Consider the following 27920-nt stretch of genomic DNA (forward strand, 5'->3'; position numbering starts at 1 on the left):
AAAAAAAAAAAAAAAAAAAAAAAAAAGGCTCAGAAAGATAGATGAATTTGCCGTGATTACACAGCCGACTGCCCAGGCTTCCTGGCTTAGTTCAGGGTACGTTTCAGTATATCTCACTGCATTTGTTCTCCTTCCCTATATATAAATTTTTAGCTTCCCTTTGCAATGACATTTTAAGTCAACCACCAAACAGCTGGCACTTGAACATAGACCACCCAGGGGTCTTCACTGGTCAGTTTACGTTTCTCTGTCTTGTATCCCTGACCTCAAAACAGGTTTCTTAAAGATGGGGACTGCATAATGATTTCAAAGGGCTGCACAGACATTATTCTGTGTGATATACACAACATCCCTATGAAATGTACAAGGCAGGAACTCTCATTTGGTTGTGGCAGGTAGAACCAGATTAAAAGCTAGACAATATATCTATAAAACTTCACAAGTTATGTAATTTATATAATTTTATTTTTTCCATTTGGAGAGTTAGGGGGGTAAGGAGGGAGGTGAGGGCATGGTCTGACTGATTCCTTTTGTTTTCACAGTAATGCAAGTTCATTTTGAAATTTTCATATGAATTTAACACTCCTAGCTTTTTTCCATGTAACACCAGGCTTTGGGTAGGAAATGTCTTACCTCGCTCCAGTTTCCGACGATCCAGTGTGCAGAGCCGTGGTCATTTGTGAGCTGCTTGTAATTGGAGGCATTCAGCAAAAAGCCCTCGGCAATCAGACTTGTTGCATCCTCCTCAGTCAGGACTGGTTCAGTACTTTCTGTTTGATTCATGTCGTTTGGAAGTTTCAGATGGCTATGGTTTGCTGTCTTTCCTGAGGGTTCTGGCTGGTGGTCTCTTCCCAGAGGGAGTAGAGTGTCAGCTGGCTTTTCAGTAACCATCCCCTCAACTCTGGGTGTGCCAGTTTTGGGAGTACTGGGCCTTTGGCTGGGGAGCAGTCCTTCTATTACTGTGCTGAAGGTTGGCCACGGGGACTCCCCACTGAGATCCGGTGTCAGTGGAGGTGCAAGTGGCATTTCTGTACTTTCCACTGGAGCATCATTTCCAGGTACTCTGATCTTGGTCCATATTACAGGGTTGCTTTCATCTTTGCCCTCAGGCTGTTCCCTGTCTTCCCCTGAGCCACTGTGAATCTCCATTTCTGGACCTTTGGTCAAGGTATTGTAAAATGGAGTCACAGGCCAAGTCATAGGGTTGCGGGAAGATGACAAGTCAGAACCACTTGTTGTAGCTACAAGGCCTCCCTCCCAGGTAGGACCAGCATCTGAACTGGAAACATTTTCCTCACTTGGCTGAATGCTCACAGATCGGGAAGTGAGGATGGGCTGAGAAGTGCTTCCAGTGGGAATGAGATAGCGAGAGCTCAGCTCAGGTTGGGTTGAGCTATCTTGCCACTGTTTCCCACCCATGTCTCCTTCTTTGGAGGCTGTGGTAGGACGAGGGCTGCTGATTGCTGCAGGGCTTGTGCTCATAGACTCAGGCCCTATGGGTGTGGTCAGCATTCTGGGCCTGGATGTAGGTAGAGGGACGGGCTTTACGGGGTCCTGCTCAGGTGTTGGTGGGTTTTTTCCATTGGAAATAGTGCCTTTGTTGGGTTTCAGACCTCTCCGGCTAGATGGGCATTGCTGGAGGCCACACAGAGCCCGGCTGTTGGGTTTCCTTGTCACATCGCAAGGTTCATCATGGTTCTTGGCACATGTGACACTGCGAATCCGCACTCCACCACCACAGGAAACAGAACACTAGAAGAGAGAAACAGCTGTTAGTCTGGTGAGAGAAGATGCTTTTGTTCTCATGGTCAGGTCTATAATAGACCAAAACAGGCCTGATGGAAACTGAACTACGCAGCTAAAATTGTCTGCTATCTCTACATTTGGTTTCTGTGCTCTTTCAGTTTTCCACGGAAATATGTATATCCTGGAGACCAGCTGGGACTCAGTCTCAATCATTTATTCTTCACAAACTGAAAATGTAAACCATGACGTAGTCAAACTACATTCCCTTTGGGCTGTGAACCATGGATGGTGGGATCCACAATGAGTGTAATGGTTTACACAAGTCACCGAACCTTTTAAAGAGCTAGTAAGTCACATTATCTCTTTTCTGGGATTGTGATCTTATTAAATTAATGTATAGTGTGTGCATATTCTCTGGAATATGAAATTTGGTATAAGGAACATTTCCCTTCATATTTAGAAAGCAACCATCATAACTCACACATTTTCCCCAGGTACCTTAAGCTCCATTTTCACTTGCCTGTGGCAGGCAGAATCAGATTAAAATCTAGATAATCACCATACTCACACAGGTGCATAGATCCAAGACCTACTCTAAAATTTAAAGGTACATAGTTAATCAAAGGTAGGAAATAGCCCTTCCCAAGGAGTTAGGTGAATCCCTTAGCATGGCACTGAGGTACACATTGGGGAACTGGTAGGGGCCCCTCCCCAATGTTCCCTCCATATTCTGTATGCCACGCTGAAGCCCAAGCAGCTAGACTGCCTTTGGGGGAATCCTAATGGAACGGGCCTTCCTCAGGATACATGGTAAAGAATGTTCAGCGCATCAATTTCAACACATGTGGATGGCAGATACAGAGATGCTATAAAACACGAAATGTCTAAATATTTTGAAAAATCCATACTTTTACCAAACAGTTCCATTTTTAGCTTCTCTTTCCAATGGCATTTGAAGTCAACCACCAAACAGTTGGTACTTGAACACAGACCACCCAGGGGTCTTCTCTGGTCATTTTACATTTCTTTGTCATGTATCCCTGACCTCAAAGCAGGTTTCTTAAGGATGGGGACTGCATAATGATTTCAGAGGGCTGCACAGACATTATTCTGTGTGATATACACGACGTCCCTATGAGATGTACAAGGAAGGAACTGTTATTCTGCCTTCCACAAGTGAGGAACCTGAGACCCAGGAACTCACTTGAAAGGCAGCAAGTCAGTTGTAGAATAAGCATTAGCTTTATTTATTTATTTTTAATTTAATTTAATTTTATTTTTGAGATGGAGTCTCGCTCTGTCACCCAGGCTGGAGTGCAGTGGTGCGATCTCAGCTCACTGCAAGCTCTGTCTTCCATGTTCACACCATTCTCCTGCCTCAGCCTCCCGAGTAGCTGGGACTACAGGCGCCTGCCACCACACCCGGCTAATTTTTTGTATTTTTAGTAGAGACGGGGTTTCACCGTGTTAGCCATGGTCTCAATCTCCTGAGCTCATGATCCTCCCGCCTCGGCCTCCCAAAGTGCTGGGATTACAGGCGTGAGTCATCATGCGCAGCCAGCATTAGATTTATTTTTACCCCCATCCCCAAACCTAGCACAACACACTGTACAAGTAGCTGTCCATGGAGTTTACTCAGTGACTTTTGATTTGTGAAAAGCTACCCAAAGGCAGGAACTGTTTTTTATTCGTAATGGAATTCCAGGATAGTTCTGAGGACACAGTGATCACCTTGTACATATTAATTAAGTGACTCTTTTACCTGGAAAAAAAAATCAGGAATGGAAAAATTCTCACTCATGAGCTTCTGCATTTAGTTTAAGGTCCTTGCCTTCTCAAGTTCTATTTTCAATTTTCTCTAAGTAGGAACATAATATTGACATAGAAAACTTCTCCTTTATTTTGTTTCAATCAAACATAATCACTCACTGATGTATAACGGCTCTGTGAAATCAGCTCTTTTGAAAAGCAGGAGATGCTGTGAGCACAGGAGAATGTACAGCTGAAGGAGTGTCCAACTGTGGATTTGGACCCAACCAGTGAAGCTGTTGACTTAAGATGTCCACAAAATATTAAAACAAGTTGCTCCAAGGTGGAACTTCCAGGTTAGTTTTGAAATAATAATAAAAATAATTTGGGCAGAAATGATGCTTAATGCACACTCATTTCCTACCAAAGTGGAGGCTACCAACTGCAAGTATCGGAGCCTGACAGGGAGGCAACAGTCTCTTCTGGCATGGTCCATGACTCACTTCTCCCTGGACCTGGAAAGGGAAGGCAGGAGGTATTTATCTTCCTGATGTGCTGCATTGTTTCTTCCCTTCTTCTGTAGGAGGATACTCTGTGCTCCATCTATTTTAGTCATGCGGAGTCCCTCTCCATTTGTTACATTCTAATCTGAACTTCTTGGATTTTCAAATCCCCACTTTGTAAAATTCATCAGTTTTGTATGTGTGAACACATTTCCATGCTGGCTGCCTCAGGCAGGCTCAGTCTTGAGAGCTGACTGATAACTGAGATCCCAGCTACTGCCAACTCTTCTCAGGCAGCAGGTGACCCTCTTTTGGCTTTCCTTTCCATGAAGTATTAGACTAGATAGTAACATAATAGGAAATGCTTCTATTTTTCTTTTCTTTCTCTTCTTTCTCTTTTTCTTTTTGTTTTGACTTGAAATGTTGCTAATATCTCTAAAAAAGTTAGCTTTACTTGTACACTTTTACAAAAATTTTTAAAATGCAAAATTATAGGGGCATATCCCCTCCACCTCCCCAGTGAACTATGAAGTAAAAAAAAAAAAAAAAAAAAGAAAAAAACTATAAAACCTCTGAGAAATAGCTTAAATTCCCTGATCTATCATATTAACTCCCTGCGCGATTCAGTGGCTAAGTCAGCTTCCTCACCTGGAAACAGAGACAGCAGCACCTACCTTTGCAGGCTACTGTGCGGATTACCTTCAACAATAGGCTTAACAGAGGTGGCATAATATATGAAGACAATTAGTGACTGAAAGCTATTATTATCACTGTTCTAATAATGATGCTGATAATAATAATAGTGATCACAACAAAAGGCTTGGGGTTCCCCAATTTCCACTGCCCTTGTGGGTGACACACAGAACTGTCTCATTAGGGAGGTGTGAAGTGAGCAGCTGTCTTGGCGAGGTGGGTGCAGGCACATGTCTACAAGATACTGTGGAGACCCACACACCCCCTAATGGTTTACTGCTGCATGTTTTTAGATTCAGATTTCCTAAAGCTAACAGATGGATATGTGGTTTTCAAATTTACAAATAACAAGAACTAAGTAATCTTACTGATGGTGTGAATTTGCTCAACCTAAAAGAGTAAGGCAGGAGTAAAGAATAGCTACTGTATTAGTTTGTTTTCATGCTGCTATAAAGAAATACCAAGATGGGGAAATTTATAAAGGAAAAAGGTTTAATTGACTCACAGTTCTGCATAGGTGGGGAGGCCTCAGGAAACTTACAATCATGGTGGAAGAGGAAGCAAACATGTCCTTCTTCACATGGTGACAGGAGAGAGAAGTGCAGAATGAAGAGGGGGAAAGCCTCTTATAAAACCATCAGATCTCAAGGGAACTCACTGTCACAAGAACAGAATGGGGGAACTGCTCCCATGATCCAATCATTCCCCATGAGGTCCCTCCCTCAACACATGGGGATTACAATTTGGATTACCAGTCAAAATGAGATTTGGGTGGGGACACAGAGACAGACCACTTCAGCTATCTAGCTGGTTGCTGAGTTAAAATACATTAGATTTTAATATTTTGAAACAGAAGACGGTTTTTGAAGAGGAGTTCCAAGTAGCAGCCTAACGGCTACATGTGGCCCACTGACATGTATTCTTTGGCTTGCTCAATCTTAAAACCCACCAATCTACCAACCAACCAACAAACAAAACACAAAAACCAAAATAGTAGCCAACATTTTAAAAATTAGAAATTTTATGTTAATAAAATTCCTGATTTTTAACTTCTCTTGGAAAAGCTGATGATCTCATCTATAGTTCTCATTCCCAAATAGCAACCCAAAACCTGATTAATGAAGACCTGGGATCTAGGAGTTTATACGTCCCTCAGTGCACCAACCTTTCATCCACATCTACTTTTCTTAGCCAGCAGACATTGAATCTTCCAAATAACCCACGATTGCCATTCCTTAGTCCTGGGACACAGTATGCCCAGCTGGACAGTATTAGCTGTCTACCAAGCTTATTGGGCCTGAATACGAACTTGCCTTTTCTCCTAGTCACTGCAGAACAGGCATTGCTGCTTTGTATTCAGCTCCACGCTTCTTCCAGTACATCTTCCAACTGTGTTAATCTGCTCAGGAACTGTCAAGCTCTACAGATGAGATAAATGCAGTACACGACACCACACTCCAAACCCATCTCAATTGGTAGTCTCAGAATTCTCCAAAACAACTTCAGCTATGATTATCGTACACCCTTACCTCGTAATTTTGAACCCTGGACTATGCAAGCAGCATGTCAATCTGTTACCCTGCTCTCTGGGAGTCATTTTGCCCTCACTTGTCACCATCCTGGATACAGGCTTCTTGTGGGGAAACCCACCGAGAAAGGGGTTTGCTGCCAAATTTATCAACTCCACCAACCTGTGGTCCACTGTTGGGGGTGAGGAGGCTCACAATTGGCACTGAGCTGTAGCGCTGAGAAAGAGTTTATTTGAAAACACAGTCGGAGTTTATCAGAGGGTTTGGGCTAAACGGCTGAGTAGAGAAACAGTGAATACTTTGGGCATTAAAACATTGAATGCACAATCTCAGAAATTTATGCATGAATAATTAACTCTCATACAAACACCAGCTTTGAAAACAAGCTAAAACACATAGGTATCTGTTTTGGGTTGAATTGTGTCTCTCTCAAAAAAGATATGTCAAAATCCCAATGCCCCCAATCTCAGAATTTGATCTTATTTGGAGAAAGGATCTTTAAAAAGGTAATCAAGTTACAAGAAGGTCATTAGGTTGGGCCTAATGGTATCCATATCAAAAGGGGAATCTGGACACAGAGATCACAGGCAGGTAGAATGTCATGAAGATGAAGGCAGAGGTTGGAGTGATGCATTTACAAGCCAATGAGCACCAAAGATTGACATCAAACCACCAGAAGCTGGGAGAAAGGCATGGAACAAATCGCCCTCCCAGCTTTCAGAAGGAATTCACTTTGCCAACACCTTGACCTTGATTTTGTAGCTTCTGCAGATGTGAGACAATAAATTCCTATTGTTTAATCTGCCCAGTTTGTGGTACTTCGTTAGGGCAGCCCTCGGGAACTGAGACAGTAGCCTAGATAATTAAAACAAATCAGACCTGATGAGGACAATCAACATAGCTCTCAGCTGGTTTTTTGTGAGTAGTTGTTGCAAACAGAGGTGCCCATATCTGTTCTCCAGACACCCTGGCCAAGCACAGGCTACTGATGCCTGGGAAGAACTGAGATGTTAACACTAATGACACTCCACACCAAAAGAGGGAGTGACGAGGTCAGAATATCAGGTGGCCAGCCCCACAGGAGTGCCTAGAACTGGGGAATCCAGAGGGTCAGCAACTCTCAAAAATGTCCTTATCCCTCCATGCTCTCTCTTCCCTCGGGTGGCAGGGACTTCACATGAGTCTAGCTTTGCTTCCCACTTAGCAATAGACATAGCATTGCCTTTTGAGCCACGCCTTCTGTCCCAAGAGCCAGAGAGAGCTCATCTGTGAACATCAGCATTTGGTCTATTTGGTTACTCTGCATTCCAACACCCCTGTGATGAGCTTTGTACTTTATCGATTCTCAGTACCTTGGTTAAGTGAATGTTTTGTTTGTGTGTTTTTGTCAGGCACAGGAAGGGTCCGTTAAAGATCTTCCTAGACTCTGGGTGTGTCTGCTTTTAGAGCCTCCACCAATGTCCCATCAAATATATGCAAATGCATTTCTCGTCTCAAGTAAAATGTAACTTTTGCTATAAAAAAATTTGAAATTATTTTTTTTCCATTTCACTTTTTAAAAATGTTTATGGGTACGTAGTAGGTATATATATTTATGGGGTACATGAGATGTTTTGATGCCGGCATGCAATGTGAAATAAGCACATCATAGAGAATGGGTATCCATCCCCTCAAGCTTTTATCCTTCCAGTTACAAACAATCTAATTATACCCTTTAAGTTATTTTAAAATGTGTAATTAAGTTATTATTAACTATAGTCATCTCATTGTGCTATCAAATCATAGGTCTTATTCATTCTTTCTATTTTTTTTGTACCCCTTAATCATCCCCACCTTCCCTGCAAACTCTCACTACTGTTTCTAGCCTCTAGTAACCATCCTTTCACTCTCTATGTCTGTAAGTTCAATTGTTTTGATGTTTAGAGTCCTAAAATAAGTGAGAACATGCAATATTTCTCTTTCTGTGCCTGGCTTATTTCACTTCACATAATGATCTCCAGTTTATCCACATTGTTGCAAATGACTGAATCTCATTCATTACTGTGGCTGAATAGTACTCCATCATGTATATGTACCACCTTTTCTTTATCTGTTCATCTGTTGAGGGACACTTAGGTTGTTTCCAAATCTTAGCTATTGTAAACAGTACTGCAACAAACATAGGAGTGCAGATATCTCTTTGACAGACTGGTTTCCTTTCTTTTTGGTATATACTCAGCAGTGGGATTGCTGGATCACGTGGTAGCTTAACTTTTACCTTTTTGAGGAACCTCCAAACTGTTCTCCACAGTGGTTAAACTATTTACATTCCTACCAACAGTGTACGAGGGTTCCCCTTTCTCCATATCCTCACCAGCATTTGTTTTTGCTGTCTTTTGGATGTAAGCCATTTTAACTGGGGTAAAAATGGTATCTCATTATAGTTTTGATATGCATTTCTCTGATGATAATGATGTTGAGCACCTTTTCATATGCCTGTTTGCCACGAGTATGCCTTCTTTTGAGAAATGTCTATTCAAATCTTTTGCGAAAGGCTTTATTTTTTTCCTGCGCTTTTGAAGTTATTCAGTGAGGGTAACATTTAATTTTGGGGAGGCTCTGATTTCTCAGCAATCGTTATGCACAGTCTGAAATTCCAACAGAATGAGAAAAGCCAGCCTACAAATCATTTCCAAACGGAAAACATTTCTTATGAATACGAGAAACTGTCATATTGCTACATTTTGCAGATATCTGAGATGCAATATGGCAAAGTATACATTCAGAGTAGACACTGTGCTGCCTGCATTCAAATCCTGGCAACATGTGACTTTGGACAAATTTCTAAATGTTTCTATGCCTCAGTTTCTTCACTTGTATTAATAAAATGGGGCTCAATAAGTCATGGTGAAGATTAAATGTGCTAATAACCATAAAAGTACTTAATAGATACATACATAATACATAGTAACAATGCATACAAAATGCTTGGTGTGTATTTGCTATTAATATATAATTAAATATTGATTTCTGATTTTGCAGGGTCCTTTTGTTTTTATAGAAGCAATGCATGAGGTTTTTTTTTTTCAGGTCTCAAATAGTTGTATAGGCCCTTGAAAAATCTGTAGGCCAGAGGCACTGCACTTACAGTGTTTCATGCATAAAATGAATGAGCTCCTTGAGCTCAGGGAGGGGATAGGTGAAAACTTATGGGGCCACAGATCAGTTCCTTCAGCACCTTTGGGTACAACTGATTGAGCAAGGTTTGCAAAATCAGATTAGCATGGAAAATAGACTTTTGTCTTCTTGTCTGATAATAATTTAGTGAACACTTACTATTTACCAGGCACTATGCTAAGTGTTTGCATGAATTATCTTCTTCAATTCTTACAATAATCCTATGTTTCTCAATGACAACAGGCTAAGAGAGAATTAACACTGGCTCAAGGCCACACAATTAGAGATTGCCAGGGAAAATCTAGAAAAATTATCACCCATCATTACTATTAGTCTAATTACTAGGAGAAATAACATGTTGGTTTATAGTTGAGGAAACTGAGGTCCTATAAGGAAAAATCATTTTCCTAAGACTGTATAACATGCAATACAAGTTTATGCAATACAAGACCAGAACTAAGATGGTTCTCTGTGATCTCAGCCAGGACTCTTCCCACTTCCCTTTCTGCCAAGGATGTACTAATCAAACATTTATTAAGTACATGGTGGTTATCCATGCATCCATGCATCCATCCATCCATCCATTCATCCATCCATCCATCCAAGGAAAAAGATGGCACAGCTTTTTACAAAGAATCTGACTGAATCATTCTCTAGTTATATCCTTGGAGTCATTATTAAAAATCTCATGTAATTTTGGCAAGTTATTTTAAAGCTCTCATTGGGAGTACCAGGGGTGTCTCTTGAAGAAGAGGTACCCTTCCATCTATCAGATAGAAAGAATTATGGAACCCACTGGGCTGCCCTTGTTGCCCTGGTTGTCTGGATGCACTGGGTTAAACTGAAAGCTTCATCAAAATAACCCTATTATTCTCATGTTTAGCATGTTGCTCTCTGCTCCCAGGCATGGCTACAACTTCCAGTTCACCACTTCAATGTCCAGAGCCCTTTTACTGTAAACTGCCTGAAATGCCTTTGGAAAGGAAAACTATATAAACAAACACACACATCCTGGCTTCTGGAGTGTCCTGTTTGCCACACACACACATTTGAACCCGGGAAGCCATGCTCTAGGTACTGTGCCCTTCACTACTAGACTGGCTGCCTCTCACAAGGCATGCCCCTGAAATGGTGTATCTGGGAAGCAAGGGAGCCACAATAACTTTGATACCTCGTCTCTATTTACAATAAATAGAGTTCCCTTCTTTACCCTCTAAGTCCACAAAGTAGGGTGGGCAAAACCAGGATAAGATTCTTGGTAAAACCTGAGATTGGAGGTGGGAGTCAGGTATCTAGAACATAAGCTTAGAGAAAAGGGGCTGGTCACAGGGGGCAGGAAAGCCTGCCTGGGGCAGCAGGGGAGAGAACTCCCCTTTGTGATTCCTGCTGGAACAGGGAGGAGTGTACCGACCTGGCACGGCTGGGCCCACTCTTCCCTTACTGCTTGAGTTGGTGGAGTGCTTTGATAGGGAAGGGAGCTCATGAATGTACTTTCTCTTTCTTCCCTCTTAGGTTAGCCCAGAGAAGGCCATTTTATAGCAGTCTAGAAGGCTGTCAGTTCTTGGGCCTTTTGGATCAGTAACCTTACAGTTTTAGACCATCCAGGGTGACCCAAATGACACAGTACAGACCAAATGATGGCTGGAGCACTATCCTGCTTCAAATAATGTTGGTCTCCAGACAAAATCTAGACAATAAGTACTGCCTGCCAAGAATCGCTATGTCATCTCTCCTTAAAAAAAGTATCTGGGCATAGTTAGAATGTCAAAGACATTTCATCATACTCCAGCAAAGTTCATTAGAAGGTTATTAGTAAGACAGCAGAGAGAAGAAAGGAAGACCCGTTTGATGAATATTTTGATACTGATTTAACCAAAAGCACTCCAATGACATCTTCTGAATGACGGCATTGGCCCAGCCTTTCTGCTCAGCTCTGTCAAGTGGAAGCTAGAAACTGTCCGTGTGGTCTGTTGACTGTGCAACGGCTGCATATGGAACCACACACTCGAGTGCTTCTTACATCATGCCAACTTTTTGGTCTCTTGTTCTCCAGTTAAGACAGGTTACTACGCTTCCCATAAACATGAACACAATAAGAACTCCTCAGCCAAATCTGTAATTGCAGTCCTCTGAAAAAGCATTAAGATGTTGGCAATTAGTAAATTCTACATGACAAGAATTATTAACAGTTTTGGATGCAGCCAACACATTTTTGGTAAACAGATTTAATAGGCCAGTCACAATACTCTATTCAGCCTTATTTTGACAACACTGTAATTTACAGAAACCTAGGTTGTGGTGGACTAATAAGGCAGGACAGCCAAATGCTGTGATTATACTCCCCCAGGAATAGCAAAAAGAATGTTTGGTTTATCACTGATGTGTGTACATACATTAGTGAGTGAATCAGTAATACACCCATATTTGTATGTAGGTATATTTCTTTACATGCATACCTTTGTCCTTCCTTTCCTTTCTTTCCTTTTTTCTTTTTCTTTTCTGGATCCTATCTCTCCCACTGGATGGAAGTTCTTACCATCTAGGGACCATACTTTCTGTTTCTTTTCTTTTTTTAAATTTCACCTAGATGCCCAAGAGAACAGCCTGTACAGATTCAGAAGGTAAATAAACCTAAACTGTGACATAAGCTAATAAAAGGGAGTCTTGGAAATAAGGTTTCATCAAAGCTGCTGTATTTAAATGAATGTTTTGCTTTCAAATAGGTATCTTCAGAGATGGTACCTTTGCTTACACACATTTTGGAATTCTTTCAGAGCAGGTGCAAAGCAATCTGTCACATATTTATAATCAAATGTTTTTTAAACACAAAAATTTTGATCACATTATTCATTTATCCATCAGGCCCCATTCTAATCGACTTTCTGTGGCATTCTCCTGAATCAGATATTCTCCATTTTCTCCCGAGTCCTCATAGGAGTTCCTAAAATATCCTGAGCAATGGTGGCATTATTGTTATTATTATTTTGAGACAAAGTCTCACTTTCTCACCCAGGCTGGAGTACAGTGTCATGATATCAGCTCACTACAGTCTCAATTTCCCAGGCTCAAGTGGTCCTCCTGCCTCAGCCCCCCCAAGTATCTGGGACTACAGGCATGCCACCATGCCAGGCTAATTGTATTTTCAATAGAGATGGGGTTTCATCATGTTGCTTAGGCTGGTCTCAAACTCCTAAGCTCAAGTGATCCTCCTGCCTCGGCCTCTGAAAGTGCTGGGATTACAGGTGCCTGGCCAGTGGGAGCATTATTATGGAAGCATATGGCTATTCAAGAAAGCTCATAAGATAAAGTCAGCATCCATCTCTAAACACTGGCCTGTTAATTTTTAAAAAACATGTATTTTCTAGTTATTCCTTAGGTTATTCACTGAACTGCATATAGGGAAGCAGAGCTGAGGCCCTTGGAGGCTTTGGGGCCTTCCACTAATAACTGGGAACATGACAAGGCCCGACAAAACCAGATGCCAAAGTGACCCAAAGAAAATTAAAGCCTGGGAGAGCTTTTCATAACCTTCCAGCTTACTGATTTCCAATTATAGTCAGAAAATTAGATCAAATTAATTTGGGGAAAATGCAACATTCATCTGAACTTATGTGTCTTATAATAGATGTTATAAACCTTGGTCTGGTTTGGCCTTGACACATGGTGAACAGATGGATAATTTGAGGGGATTTTTCTTAGTGTCAAGTGACACTCTTTTGGTTTGGGTTAACTATAGTGATGTGCTGGTCAATGTTCTATAAATCACTTTTGGGGTGCGTGGGAGGTCCCTGATCTGCTACCAATGGTTTAACAACACGCCCGGCCAAGCTTCTGATTTATTAATTAGTCGTTGTGATCCTGTAGTGGCGGAGGGGGGCGGGGCGGAGTCTACCTCACCCCTGTCAGGTAGTAAGCTGACCATTGAGCAAGTGAGAGCAAGATCCCGTATGAATGGAAAATGAGCAGGCCAGGGATATTTTGCAATTTTACCTAGGGTCACTTTGGATTGGATAATGAGAAGGAAGGCAGAGGCTGATGAAGCTTGAATAGTGCCAGTTTCCCCTCTGAGCCCCGAGCTCACCTCACTCCAGTTGCCCACTGTCCAGTCCGAGGGGCACAGGATGTCTCTGTTGCAGGAAAGGAGGGTCTTGGGCTTCAGCAGGTGCTGGCAGTCTGTGGGCGGGAGAGCCTGCTCGTCAGAGCCCATGGTCTGGATGCACAGCACGGTTCGCTTCTTCTCCCCGTGGGGCCCGCATGTCGCGGAGCATGCTTCCCACTCCCCTGCCCACCACCTGCAGGCAAACATGGACATGTGAGAGAAGATCGCCAACGTAAGCATACATTCCATTCAACCACTGAGAAAGCAGGGGCAGAAATGCAGATCACAGGGCTGGGAGGGCCATGGAGACACTCCAACCCACTAGGGGGCGTGCTGCAGACAGGGCCACGGTGTCTTCAATCAAAACTCCAGAGCTCAGCAGAGTGCCTGGCATAAGCAGTTGCTAAATACGCATGTTTTTGAATGAGAAAAAAAAATATATGCATGCCCTCTCTTTTCAGTAAGAAAACTGAGGTCCAGGGTTCTGCTGTGCAACTTGAAGCAAGTTTAAGTCTCACTTTCTCGTCTATTCAATGGGTGTAAAAATATATGAGCGTTGCTGCGCATTAAATGAAAGACCAGTTCATGTAAAGTGTATAGTACAGAGCCTGACATATAACAAAACTCAAGCATTTGTTATGATTTGTTGTTATTTTGACCGTGCTATTGAGTAAAAGAGTCCAATTAGACTCTAGGTCTCCTGGCTCTTAATTGAATGGAAAGTAGGCACTTTAACATAAATTTTTAAATTATTTAGGAAGTGATCAATTAGGGACATTGCCTTTATTTCTCTCCCTATCTCCTGAAGTCTACTTGTTAATATTTTCACTGCTCCCTTTGATAAGAAATAAGTAGAAAAAGAATAAACTTAAATAAAATCATTTTTTACTCAAGAATCTAGGATGTGGGCCCACTGGTTACACAGAAGTAACTTTTGAAAATGGCAGGGAGCCATCTCTTGTCCCTCTTCTCCATTATTGTGCAAATCTTCCCCAGCACCGAAGATAGAACAGGTGTCTTCACTCAGTGTGGTTTGGGTCCATTGTTGTTCCTCTGCACAGCCCACTTTTCCATCCCTCCGTATAGTAACAAGTGGGACACTTTTATCTCTCATGGGAAAATAGTACACTGGGGGAAGTCCTTCATTCCTGACTTCAAGAAAGTCTCCTGACTTGAGACAGCATTGAATTTTGGTAATTTTAAAGATAAAACTTTTTACTTTTATTTACTAAATATTGAATTTATTTCTGTACAATTTCTTTTGATTGTGACACTTTTAGTCTCAAGTTAAAAATATCAGAAGAAAGCAATTCCTCAATTCAATCATATTCTTCATTTAATAAGTAATTGAGATTACTTATTTAATCTTTGGTGTTTAACCTTAGTGGGTAAAGAGCTAATAATATTGGAACAGTATGATGTGAAACCAATAAGTGCCCCACTGTATTAATCTAATTACTTTGTCCTACCTCAGGCTTTTCTAAAGGAGGTCAGGCCAAGAGAATCTATAAAATGCCATTCTGAAAAGGCCTTAATCTGAGTTGATTGAAAGTTTAATTTATCTAAGTACTTGCTATAGGGCTTTCAGCTGTATCACTACAAAGTGATAATGGACGTTCTTGTTTTCTCTTCTTGGAGTTTTCTCTACAGTCCCTTAGGGAACATATTGCCTGTGATTTTGCTGTGGTCCGAATGTGTTCCCTAAAACATATGTGTTAGACACTTAATCCTCAATATAACAGTGTTGGGAGGTGAGGTCTGATGGGAGGTGTCTAGGTCGTGAGGGCTTTACCATCATGAATGGATTAAGGCCACTTGAAAAAGGATTTGGGAGTGGTTTACTCCCTTTCACTCTCTACACGAGGACACAAATATTTGTCCTCTGTTGCCCTTCCTCCTTCAGCCTTATAAGGATGCAGCAAGAAGGCCCCCGCCAGATCAAATGCTGGTACCATGATCTTGGCCATCCAATCTCCAGAACTGTGAGAAATGTTTCTTTTTAAAAGAAATTTATTTTTTATTTTTATTTTTATAGAGAAAGGGTCTTGCTTTGTTGCCCAGGCTAGTCTCGAACTCCTGCGCTCAAGTGATCCTTCTGCCTTGGCCTCTCAAAGCTCTGGGATTACAGAGTGAGTCACCGTACCTGGCCAAGAAATAAATTTGTTCTTTATCAATTACCCAGTCTGTGGTATTCTGGTACAGCAACACAAAACGGACTAAAACAGCTTAGTCTTACTCTCACAAGATTAAAGTGAAAACCATCTTCTTTTTTTTTTTTTTGCTGTAAAGGTCTTCCAGGCCCGGGGCTCAGGAGCCATGGTCCAGCTGTTCTCTGCTGTCCATTCATTCTTTTGGGTGTTTGCCATAACCCCACCTCTTGTAGGAGATTTCTAATAGAATACTGTTTTTACATTTATGGAGATTTTATGTTTTATCTAAATGACTAAGAGTGTGTGTGTGTGTGTGTGTGTGTGTACATGTGTGTGCCTACGTTTGAGATCTTTGAAGAGCCTGTAGTTGTTCTGGAATTCTGTAAAAGTTTACTGTAGTTTGGATATGAGTCTTCTCTGAGATCAAGTAGAAGGGATGGGTTAGAGACCCTTTGAATCTTTCTTTTATTTTTAAAATAACCCCTCTTTTATCAGTAGCTTCTACTGATTCCCCTATCAGTATGTGCGTCAACAGCGCTGATCGCCAACAAACCAGGACACCTCACTCTTTCTAAATTTCATTACTCAGAAAAATGAAAGTCCAAAACTGAATTGGTTAAACCCTTGCTGAGAATAGTAATTTCCTTTAAGAAATCAACTTTTATAATTATAATCTTTCTTTGTACGAATCTTTTTCCTAATAGAATTTACATTCCAAAATCCAATTCAACTAAACATTTCACATTCTGACAAAACCATGACTACAGTGCAAGCACTCTTACCTCCTGGTCCTGTGTACACATTGTCTCCATATTCCCATTATATCCCATTCCTTCAGCCTCATTTTCCCTAGCTTTCTTGTCCCCTACACACATCATGCTCAGTCCTTTTTCCCTCTTTCATGGGCTTTTCCCAGTCTCAATGATCTCATTGCTTTCATTTAGATCAGAAGGTCTCAATCAGCAGAGATTTCTGCAGCTTCCCTCCCCAGGGGACATGTGGGAATGTCCGAAGACATTTTTCATCATCACAAATCGGTGGTGACAGGGAAGCGGGGGTGGGTTGCTATTGGAATCTAGTGGATACAGTCCAGGGATACTGCTACATCTCCTACATTGGCACGAGACAGCTACCCACAACAAAAAACTCTCCAGCTCAAAGCAGCAATAGTGTTGAGGTTGAGAAACCTCGATTTAAGTCATATGCCATTATTCTGTGGACTGAAACCTACATATAGCTGCCACAGTTTTAAAAAGTCACCGTCAGAGGTTTATTGAGTACTTCGGATATGCTAGGCACCGCCACAGCTGTGACCTAGCAGAGTTTTGCTTTTCTGAAAACCAAAGTTCAGAGAGAAGTCAGTAGGGAGAAGGGACTCAAATAACCTCTTTCTGGAATCAGATATATTAAATTTTCAAAGAATTTCTTTCTTGACAGTCTTCTCTCTCCTGGAACAAGCTCTATAAGGCTTTCATCCTGAAAGCCATTGGCTATGTAATACATTTTTTTTATGTTTAATCAAAAGTTTTGATTAAATCTTAAAAAAATCTGTCTCAAATACTCCTTTGGGGAAGAACACAGAATGTTGAAATTGGCTGTAAAAACAAGATATTACTGAAGAAAAAATAAGATTTGTTCTTATTTACTGAAGAAATTTCTTATTTACTGAAGATTTACTGAAGAAATAAATAAGATTAAACCTTGCACAGGAAATTTTTTGGGAAAAGAAATGACAGGTCTCAGTGATGGGTATGAACTTTTCAGAGATCATGGAAATTAGGTGACAGGAGAAGATATTGCAGCTTGAAATTCATATACAAGGAAACTAGTGAACTAAGTTTGCAAAAACAAATAATATTAGTTTATTATTTATTCTTAAAAAGGCAAATCGCCAGGCACGTGGGCTCATGCCTGCAATCCCAGCACTTGCAGAGGCTAAGGCAGGTGGATCACTTGAGGTCAGGAGTTTGAGACCAGTGTGGCCAACATGGTGAAACCCAATCTCTACTAAAAATACAAAAATTAGCCAGATGTGGTGGCATGCGCCTGTAATCCCAGCTACTCAGAAGGCTGGGGCAGGAGAATCGCTTGGACCTGGAGGCATGACTTAGTTTTGGAGTCAGCCTTTTCTGCGCATTCATAACATTTTTATTGTGTTTTAATGTGAGAGAAATAGTTTAAATGTAGGGGATTCTGGTTCTAGCACTGAAACCTGCTTATCCTGAGATCCTAGGCAGCAGCATGGTGTAGCAGCACATACAGAGGCAGCAGAGCAGACAGATCTGGGTTCAAATCCTGACTCTAAAACTTGTAGCTAAGTGACCGAGGAAAATTTTTGTGAAGGCTTTAGAGTCTTCATTTGTATAATGAGCATAAACGTATCTACAAATTAGGGTTGCTTACAGGTTTAAATGATATGGTTATGTGGAAACAGCTTGAAAAATAGTGGGTTCTTAAAAAGTACTAGTTTTTAATACAGGAACAGAAAACCAAACACTTCATGTTCTCACTCATAAGTGAGAGTTGAACAATAACACATGGACACAGGGATGGGAACATCACACACTGGGGCCTGTAGGGGGTTGGGGGGCAAGAGGAGGGACAGCATTAGGACAAATACCTAATGCATGTGGGGCTTAAAACCTAGATGCAGCAAACCACCATGGCACATGTACATCTATGGAACAAACCTGCACGTTCTGCACATGTATCCCAGAACTTAAAGTAAAATGTAAAAAAAGAAGTGCTAGTTTTCTCTGCAGCCATTTCCCCTAGGGTATGGCATCAAATTTCTCTGAACCTTTATCTCCTCATATAGCACCTCAGAGTAATACCCATACCCTGTCTTATGACTATTTCATAAATATCTGTAGAAGCTAAAATGCAGTCATAAATAAAAAGGACTTTTGTAAACTGGCCATTGATGTGGTTTGGCTGTGTCCCCACCCAAATCTCAGCTTGAATTGTAGCTCCCATAATTCCCACACGTTGTGGGAGGGACCCGGTGGGAGATAATTGAATCACGGGGGCACATTGCCCCATACTGTTCTCGTGCTACTGAATAAGTCTCACAAGATTTGTTGGCTTTATTAGGGCAAACCCCTTTCACTTGGCTCTCGTTCTGTCTTGTCTGTAGCCATGTAAGATATGCTTTTCGCCTTCTGCCATGACTGTGAGGCCTCCCCAGCCACTTAGAACTGTGAGTCCTTGAAACCTCTTTTTCTTTGCAAATTATCCAGTCTCGGGTATGTCTTTATTAGCAGTGTGAGAAAGGACTAATACAACCATTATATCTGAATGTTTCATGGAATTCTACTTAGCTTATCATATCCTACTTGAGAGCACATTTTCAGAAATTGAACCTGTAAGGATTATATTATGCCTAATTAACATTCTCAGGAGCCAAAAATCTCACAATTCATGAATTCTGTGGAGTAGTAGGCGATGGACTGGCTCTAAGAAAGGTTCTCTCTCCTGGCTCATTCTTCCCTGAGAAAGTAACATAACTGCAATTTCATATAAAACCTAGTGCTAGCCTTATCTTCCCTGGTCATTTCTAGTTCTTCCTGGCAAAAGAGCCACAGGAAGGAGCTAGAGCAAGGCGAGGCGATGACACATTGCTTTCCTGCTTCAATAGTGGTGGGGTCCAGCTCCTACCTAGAAAAAGCCACAGAACAGAAGAGAAAATAAACCTCTCTCTGAGTTGAGAACACCCTGGCCTCTGGGTCCTGCCAGTTTGGACTGCTAAGAGACTGACATCGGTTTTTTCAGGACAAGAGTCTTGTCTTGACTCTTCTTTCTAACCTAGTTCTTGGATATTTGTCACATTCTAGCTCTTCTTTAGAATCCGCCCTGTCACCTGTTTGATTTATGATACCAATGAGTCTCCCCCTTGTTTAAATGCCTCATAGTGTGTCTGCGTAGAACTGGGATGAATGCTTGCTGGACTCTGCAACATAAATACATCCCTGTTTAAGGTCGCCAGAGAATGAAGACACTTTCTGGAAATCAACCAATATTCCTTCCTTTCTCCCTCTTTCCTCTCCCTCTTTCCCTCCTTCTTTTCTTCTTCTCCTTCTTCCTCCTTTTTCTTTTTCCTTTCTTTTCTCTCTCTCTCTTTTTAAACATAAGCCTGGCATAATAACATCCCAATTACCTTCTAGGATTCCAATCTCTTGAACCAATGTGGTTAGCAATACCCTGAATATTGCTGAATATCTCTATAACAGTGACTGTCAACTGAGGATGATTTTACCCTGTAGTAGATATCTGTCAATGTCTGCAGACATTTTTAGTTGTCATAGCCTGGATTGGGAGGGAGGGAGTTCTACCAGCATCTAAGTAAACACAGGCCAGTAATGCTGCTAAGCCTCCTGCAATTCACAAGGCAGCCCCCCACAACAAAGAGTCAGCTAGCCCCACATGTCAGTAATGTCGAGGCTGGGAAAACCTGCTCTCTGAGCCCCCTCTTCTGGGCAGCCTGAAGTACAAGTGGGCACTGTGATTAGAAGGTGCCAACCTTTCATCTGAAGGCTGGAGTTGCACTGGTAAAGCCCTTGGAAAAGACAACTCTATTAGCGAAACTACTTTTGCGTGATCCACTTAGCATTCTCTTCACCAATGCTTTGGCACTTAGTCTTGCCAAATAATTAAACACAGAACACATCACCTTGTGAAAATACTGCTCTTGGGAGAATATGTCCTCACAGCTTGCCACAGGCTCCAACAGCATAGCCACAGAAACTTCTAACAGCGTTCTTGTGTTTATCCAAATAACAAAGCCACACATTATTTCTTTATCAGCAAGCATTGGGTCACTCTTGAGTCAGACATCACTGTAGGCAGACACACAGAGCTCCAGCTGTTAGCGATGGTTACCTGGGTGGACAAGCCTTTTCATGGCACTTCTTCTGTCTCCCATTGGGCTGTGTTTCTGGGTCACAGAATGTAGCTTTCACCATCCCACGGCCCTTCTTTATGCAATGGGCAGTCTGGCGGCGGATACCTGGGGTCGGACAGAAAGATTCACATGTACTGAATCCTGAGCCCACATGCTCATGGTCAGGTGAGGTGCTTGACCATGTCAACGATCATGCTGACGGCTGATGGGAAAGTTGTTCAAAAGTTACTTGGTTTTTAAAGAAGGGATGAAGAATGGGGACCTCTTGTGATTCACCCTCATGCTGCAACTGGCAAGGGGAGGAGGAGAGCTTGCCTAGGAAAAACTGCAGGTCATAGAGGTAGGAGGTAAAGTCTGTTCCACAGATTACATTCCAGCCGTGGAGATGACACTAACACACACGCGCCAGATGGAAAACAAATGAGATTTAAATAATGAAAGTAGGCTGGGCGCAGTGGCTCACACCTGTAATCCCAGCACTTTGGGAGGCAGAGGCAGGTGGATCACTTGAGGTCAGGAGTTTGAGACTAGCCTGGCCAACATGGTGAAATCCTGTCTCAACTAAAAATACAAAACTTAGCCAAGCATGGTGGTGGGCTCCTGTCATCTCAGCTACTCGGTAGGCTGAGGCAGGACAATCGCTTGAACCCAGGAGGCGAAGGGTGCAGTGAGCTGAGATCATGCCACTGCACTCCAGCCTGGGCGACAGAGCGAGACTCCATCTCCAAAATACTACTGCTACTAATAATGAAAGTAGATGTCATCAACAGGTGTTACGAGGCAATTGCTACATTATTAGCTTAATTAAAGGATAGAAGAGACAGGTATCTTTATATTAGTTGAGGTCGGTAAACTCTTAGAGACTGAAATACAATTTAAAATAATGTTGCGAAGTTTGAGATGTTATGTTTTTTAAAATACAGGGATTTGATAGCAAGGATTGATAATCCTGCTGCCTTCAGAGACCAGACAGTTAGTGCAAGTAAGGGACTCACACAGAGTCTATAGGCAAATGACGCCTTGTCCCACGCACTGTTTTAAACTATGTGTATTTATATCATTAATATATTACCTGCTATCTATTATGATGTATAATAACTCAAACCTCTCAACAACCCAATGAGTTCAGCACCATCCTTATCATTATCTGACAGGTGAAGAAACTTGAGGCACAGTGAAGTCACAAAGGTTGAGAAAGGGAAAGGACCACTGACTTTGATAACTAGGACATCATTAGCAAGGGAACGTAGAGGAATGGCCAGACTGTCATGGACTGAAGTGAAGGGGCAGTGAAGAAGTAACTCAGCATCTCCCTTGTACGGGCTAGTGCTTCAATGTAACCTGTGAAATACTGGGTGAGAATACTAAAGACTAAGACCCCTGAAAGGCAGAGCAATCTGTACAAAGGCTGGCACCCTGAGCTCTCAGGATGTCTAGACCTTGTGTGGGCTCATTGGTGTACAGAACTCCAGAACTGGAAAGGCCCTGAGCAATCCAGTGAGCTGATCACCTCCTCACTTTACCGCCGAGGACACTGAGGGGCTTTCCCACAGTCACACAGCTGGCAGGACTGACCTGGAACCTGCTGTCCTACCACCCACCACCTCGCTCTGCCTCAGCATGGACTCGCTTCAGCCAAATCCCCCTGATGCCAGATGGCATCTTGTCACTTAAAAAAGTGTCAGTAGGGGTTGCAAAACAGTAAGTAAATCCTTTAAAAAAGAACATTTTTTTTTGGAGAAAATTGTGTTTTCAAGAGAAAAGTAAACCTTCAACCACTCAGGCTTTCTCAACTAACAGATGTCAGTGGAATAGAGAGTTGGATCGTTGACATCAGAGAAGCTGACATGCATCTGCCATTGGAGAGTAGGGGAAAAAAAAGTTTAGCTGCTTAGAAGTTTCATTGAAGCTTGGGTGGTTTGGCAAATTCTTGATGTCAAAACATGAAAAAGACTGTCAGATGACTGTAATAGGTTGGAAACAGTCCCCAAAGGCTTGTATCTGTGCATGAATAGCAAAGATAAGTGTGCTTAGTGTTCCTGTCTCCAGAATGGCACAAAACCTTACATAAAATCCCCTTCGGAAAGTTCATAACATTGCATGGGTCAGTCCACTGCACCAGCTGGGAGATGAACGGATAGGCCAGGAAGATGTCATCAAGGGCAAAAGGAAAAGGGATAACTATGTGTCAGAGTTTCTCCACTGACATTAATGGTCCTGGTGACCATTACTCTTCTCTCGGCAACTGCATTCTTATATACGACAGCCCTTGTATGTGCCAGGTACCAAGCTAAGCCCAATCTTCCAATGAGGGCCCCAACCCAGTAGGTCGACTTCCCTGACGTTATAGGATAGCAATACCTGGCCAAGTGCTTCTTTCTCATCTGATGCTTGTGTGTTCATTTGGTAAAATTTAATTTATCGATTCATTTCTTATCTATTTCTGGTTAAATAATAAAAAAAAAGAAAGTAAATAGAATCCAAGGGTCCTGAGTTCTAGTCCCTACTTTCCCTTCTACACATCACTGGGTTTAGTCTGTGGGAAAATGAGAACAGTGATACTCACGCTGTTGGAGGGCAGGAAGCTCAGCTAGTTTATCCTGGAAGCATCTCTTACATTTAAAAGCAATGCTCCATAAAGGGAAGACAAAGTTTAATCATTGGAAACCTTGGATAATGAAAGGATCTGGTTAATATAATTTTACGGTTAACCTAGAAAATGGTTTGTTGCAACAATTGTCAGAATGTTTCAAAATGATACCAGTTCATATTGCCTTCGTGAGTGCGCACGCACGTGGCAGCTCATATTTTCCAAAGGTGGCTGCAACAATATTCTCCTGTTCAGCGTGCTCTTCTACAATATGACCTTGTCATCCCTCGCTGAGACACTGAGTCTAATTCTTCTGGCCTTGAACTAAATGCGGAAGTGATGCTGTGTGACTTCAGAGGCCAGATTAGAAAAGGCCAAGAAATTTCATCTGCTGCATCTGTGTCTCACTCTCAGGACACTCCAGCTACCACAGTGGGGAAACTCAGCACCCTTGGAATGACATCTAGGTCGACAGTCAGTCCCAGATGAACCTAGCCTTTGGATCAACCGGCTCAGGTGCCAGTCACATGAATAAAAGAGCATTCAGATGGTTCAAGCCCCCAGGCATTTGAGTCTTCCTAGCCAAGGTGCCAAACATAGTGGAACAGAGGCACAGCATACCCAGTGTGTCCTGTCTCAATTTCTGACCCACAGGATCTGTGGCATAATAAAGGGGTGGGTGTTTTACTACACTAATTTAAGGGTGGTTTGTTATATACCATGAGTAATGGAAAGAACACTCAATAAATGTGAGCTTTCTTCTTTCCTCCAGTCAGGACCCAGAGCTGCAATTGAGCTTGGCTTGCTATAGTCCAACCATGATGGATTGTATTGATTTTTCATGTTCTCTTCTCTTGTGCTACAGTTCTTCTGTTTTCCCTCCAGATCCACTGTGCCCACTTCTCTTCCCTGCTGTCAACCTCAAGAAGCTCATCCTGTGAATTGCTGTGGCTTCCCATGAGATTTGGGAAATGAAGGCACTATCTCTTTGTTTAACTGCTCCTTCCCCTTAGTTCTTTAGGCCTAGGGATGGTAGCCTGATTCCCCTGACCCTCCACTGTTAATGGGCAGGGGCAATAAATTACCTTTCCTAATTTCCCTAAACCCTACCCGTATCTTTCAAAGTAGGCAAGGTTGTCAGCTTGACTGTGCTAGCTGTTTCCTGCTGGGTCCCTAACTGGTGATATCTCCTTTGCAGTAAAAATCCCAAACTATTCCTCTTCAGTGACACACTCGTTAACTCTGAAAATCAATTACTGAAATAACAAAATCTTTCTTTGACATAGGATATTGTAATATCTCTTGTGGAGGGGGTTCGAATCAGTCACCCTTTTAAGAGCAGTTATCATTATTGACACTGCAAATGCAGGAAATACAACACGTTCAGCTAAGTCTATGTGACTTTGATCTTTCCCTGGAAATTAAAGAAAAATAATTGATATTGGCTTTTTATTTGGCTTGCTATTTTTCCCTTTCTCTTCTATACTAAATATAGTCCCAAAAGAAATTCCAGCTAATTAAGGATGCCAATCAATCAGTATGTTGCCACAGCACTAAGTTAACTGTTTATCTGGAAGCACTTACTTCAAAAGACACAAAGTAAAAATCAGTCGCATTCCAAAATATATGAGAACTAAATTCAAAATGTTGTTTCCAGACCATTCTGAATGCCTTTCCCCATGTAGCAACCAGAACGTTGCCATGCAGCAGTAAATACTTACTAAATCTCATCGGATACTAGCAGTGAAAGGTCAACTAAGTGCCTTTGAAAGAACTGTCTTCCTATAGTTTAAACAGGAGTACTCATCTTGAATGAAAATTATGCCTCAATATAAGGAACAAGCAATGTTCCTTATGTCTAAAAGAAAATGACATAGCTAATCATTTTCTCAATTCAATATCGAGATTATAAAATCGATGGAATTTGTTATGGTTAATTTAATTTGATTCAAAAATTCAGTTTAGACAACTGAAAGACTTAGATAAAACAATTGAAGACATAGCTCATTGTAATGACTTATGGCAAAAATTATAGTATTTCCTATTATGTATAAACTTAAGATTAGATACTTAAGACAGTGAACATTTAATTACAGCATATGAAAGTTTCAAGGCATTGTAGACGCAGTCTTTAAAATACTGGTAAGGTCCCCTTTTTAAAATAACCATTTAAGTGAGAATGATAACAGTACAAGTTCAATTGCACATTAGCATATAAATTATAATCCTCCCCAAATTAGACATAACATTGATTTTAATAACAAAAAATGATAACAATCCTGTGACTCAATAGAGAGCTTGTCACTTACAGTTCTCCTAAACAAGTAGCAAACATTCACTTCACAGGAAGAAGAGAAGTGTAGGAATTGTATATCCATCTCTCTTGTCAATGAGTCCATTCTTAGCCAACTTTTTTTTTTTTTAATTTATTTATTATTATTATACTTTAAGTTGTAGGGTACATGTGCATAACGTGCAGGTTTGTTACACATGTATACTTGTGCCATGTTGCTGTGCCTAGCCAACTTTCAATTTCGGTTCCCACTAAATATTTACCTTTTTTCTTTCTGGATCTCTTGGTTTCTTCACTTGTTTTCATGCTCTATGAATTGAAATCCATCCTTCATAATGAAGGCTTTGTCAAAGACAGCTTGCGTCTCATGACTATAGAAGCTCAAACACATTGAAGTGTGCGGGTGTTTGTGTGTGTGTGTATGTGTGTGTGATCAAAAACAATCACAACATCAACAGCACCATCAAAACTGGAACTGGTTTTGAATCCTGCTTTTAACGTTTACTTACTGAGTGATCATGGACAATCCTACTAACCTTCTCAAGCCTCAGTTTCCTTGTCCTCATCTTCATGATGGCAAAAGATTATAGTATAGGGTTGTAGTGAGGACAAAACGATGTATGTACGCATCCTCATATGCCCACTATGTACCCTAAGTCCTAGTACTATGCTGAATGCACACAGAGGCACCCTGAGAAAAGTTTTGGAACCTGAATCCAAAGCCTCTCTGTAACCCACTCATCCAATCATGAATATTAACTCCCTCTAAAATTCTGCTTCCTGCACCTCATAAGATCAGGGTTGGCTTCACATACTGAGACTAGGGAATAAAGCAAACTCAACTCAGCCAATTCACTAAAGCCCTAGTTTTCATACTCCTGTGATGTAAACTCCTTCCTACAAGCAACTAGACCCTTGTTACACAATTCATTTTTATTTGCTAGCTCAAAAGAACATTGACATTGACTTCAATAACTACAAATATTGAATGTATATTAGATAATAAGATTTTATTTTACTATCATCATTTGTTGAAACCCATACCTCTCACATCAGTAAAACTCCAAGCCACTACTTTTTCTCTCCCTGAAATGCCAATGAACTGTTACGTAAGTTCATAAGTTAACTGTCATGGTTATGGGTAACATAAGAATTTATATAAGAAATGCTTAAATAAGGTGCTTAAAGAATGTTTAACAGTCTTAGGCAGAAAAATTCTGCCCTATGAAGGAGATATTTTAAAAATTCACCACAACTGAGAAGTATTCCTGCCTGATTATGACTTCCCTTCTGTCTCCAAGTCAGGGACCTCATTCACTTAAAGAAAATCAAAGGCCTGCAATGTCTCACAGCTCCCATGGGTTAACAAGAAAAGCAGGCAGTCAGCATTCCACAGAGCACACTGAGCAAGGCAAAGCTTCACAGAAACCAACTGAGAAATTCCAGGCAACCGCATTATTAGAGAACAAAACTAAGGGCTTGAAATAAGGGCAGGATGAATCTCTGCTGGCCGCACAGGGTAAAAATGGAACTAGGAAGACTAAATAACAGACCATTCGATTAGCCACTCTGATTAAGGATTCTCATTTCTTCATTAGTGAACTACAACAGAAAGGTTATCAGACCTCCACTGCATATTACTAGTAGTTTATTTTATATATTTATGCGTTTAGTAAACTATATAATCCTCATTCCAGAGCATCCATGTCTCAATTCCAATAGTTTAATTCCATTAAAATCATCTGAATTCATCCTCCTATTATGTTTATGAAGTCCTACATTATGACAGATCAATATCTGAACTCGGTTGATCCTACCTGACCATTATGGTGGACAAATCAGATGGATTAGCACCAAGATGAGTGCACTTTGAAAATGTTAAAGAAGTATCTGACTCTGAATTTCCAAAGAAGTGTATTCTGCTTTCTAAATATCAGTATATGGTCACAAATTAGGGCTATAGTGGAACAGGTGCTTCTATTTATGAATCTCGTGCTTTATCAAGGATACGTGGACAGTATCTCAAGCATGGTTATGCTGAGCTTTAGTAGGAATACTATTGGATAAATCCTGTAGGAACTAATTTCAGTAAACAGAAGTATCTGCTCCAAACTAATTTATTTCCAATGAATGTGATCTAGTTTACAACTCAGTTTAGAACAGTCAAACAATCTCCAGCAACTTTGCAGGCATGATCTTTGCAGTTCTCAACATTTGCTTTTCCCTACCAGCACATGACATTTTTTGAACAAAGGGACAATGACTAAACTCCAGAGAGAATTTACCCAGGAGATAAAGGAAAAGGAGAAGCCCAGGGTAGGGCAGGAAAAAGTGTTCCCTCTTTTGTATAGGCCACTGTTGTACCTACAGGCCGCAAAACGCAGAAACAAGATCACTGAGCACAGAAATGGCAAAGGTCACGTTCAGAAGTGAGGAGCTATTTTCCAGAAGTAGGGCCATTCCAGGACACAGGAAATTTTGGTTAGTCTCTATTATAACTGACAGAACTCTG

At 41.3% G+C, this 27920-nt stretch overlaps 1 protein-coding gene across 3 annotated transcripts in view; it reads right to left on the bottom strand.

The window, feature by feature from the left end:
- Positions 1 to 27920, bottom strand: part of ADAMTS12 (ADAM metallopeptidase with thrombospondin type 1 motif 12) — a 366598-nt gene that overhangs the window by 45812 nt on the left and 292866 nt on the right. For 2 of the 3 annotated variants that reach the window (XM_005556663.4, XM_073995108.1), the window contains exons 17-19: positions 20504 to 20630; positions 13458 to 13668; positions 634 to 1752 (exon numbers count right to left, since the gene is read on the bottom strand). In XM_005556663.4, coding sequence (XP_005556720.3) covers positions 634 to 1752; positions 13458 to 13668; positions 20504 to 20630 — 1457 coding nt within the window. Of the gene's footprint in view, positions 1 to 633; positions 1753 to 13457; positions 13669 to 20503; positions 20631 to 27920 lie in introns of those variants that run through there. The other variant, XR_012414525.1, reaches the window with a different exon arrangement.

Source organism: Macaca fascicularis, chromosome 6 (assembly GCF_037993035.2).
Source record: "Macaca fascicularis isolate 582-1 chromosome 6, T2T-MFA8v1.1".
Taxonomy (NCBI): Eukaryota; Metazoa; Chordata; class Mammalia; order Primates; family Cercopithecidae; genus Macaca; species Macaca fascicularis.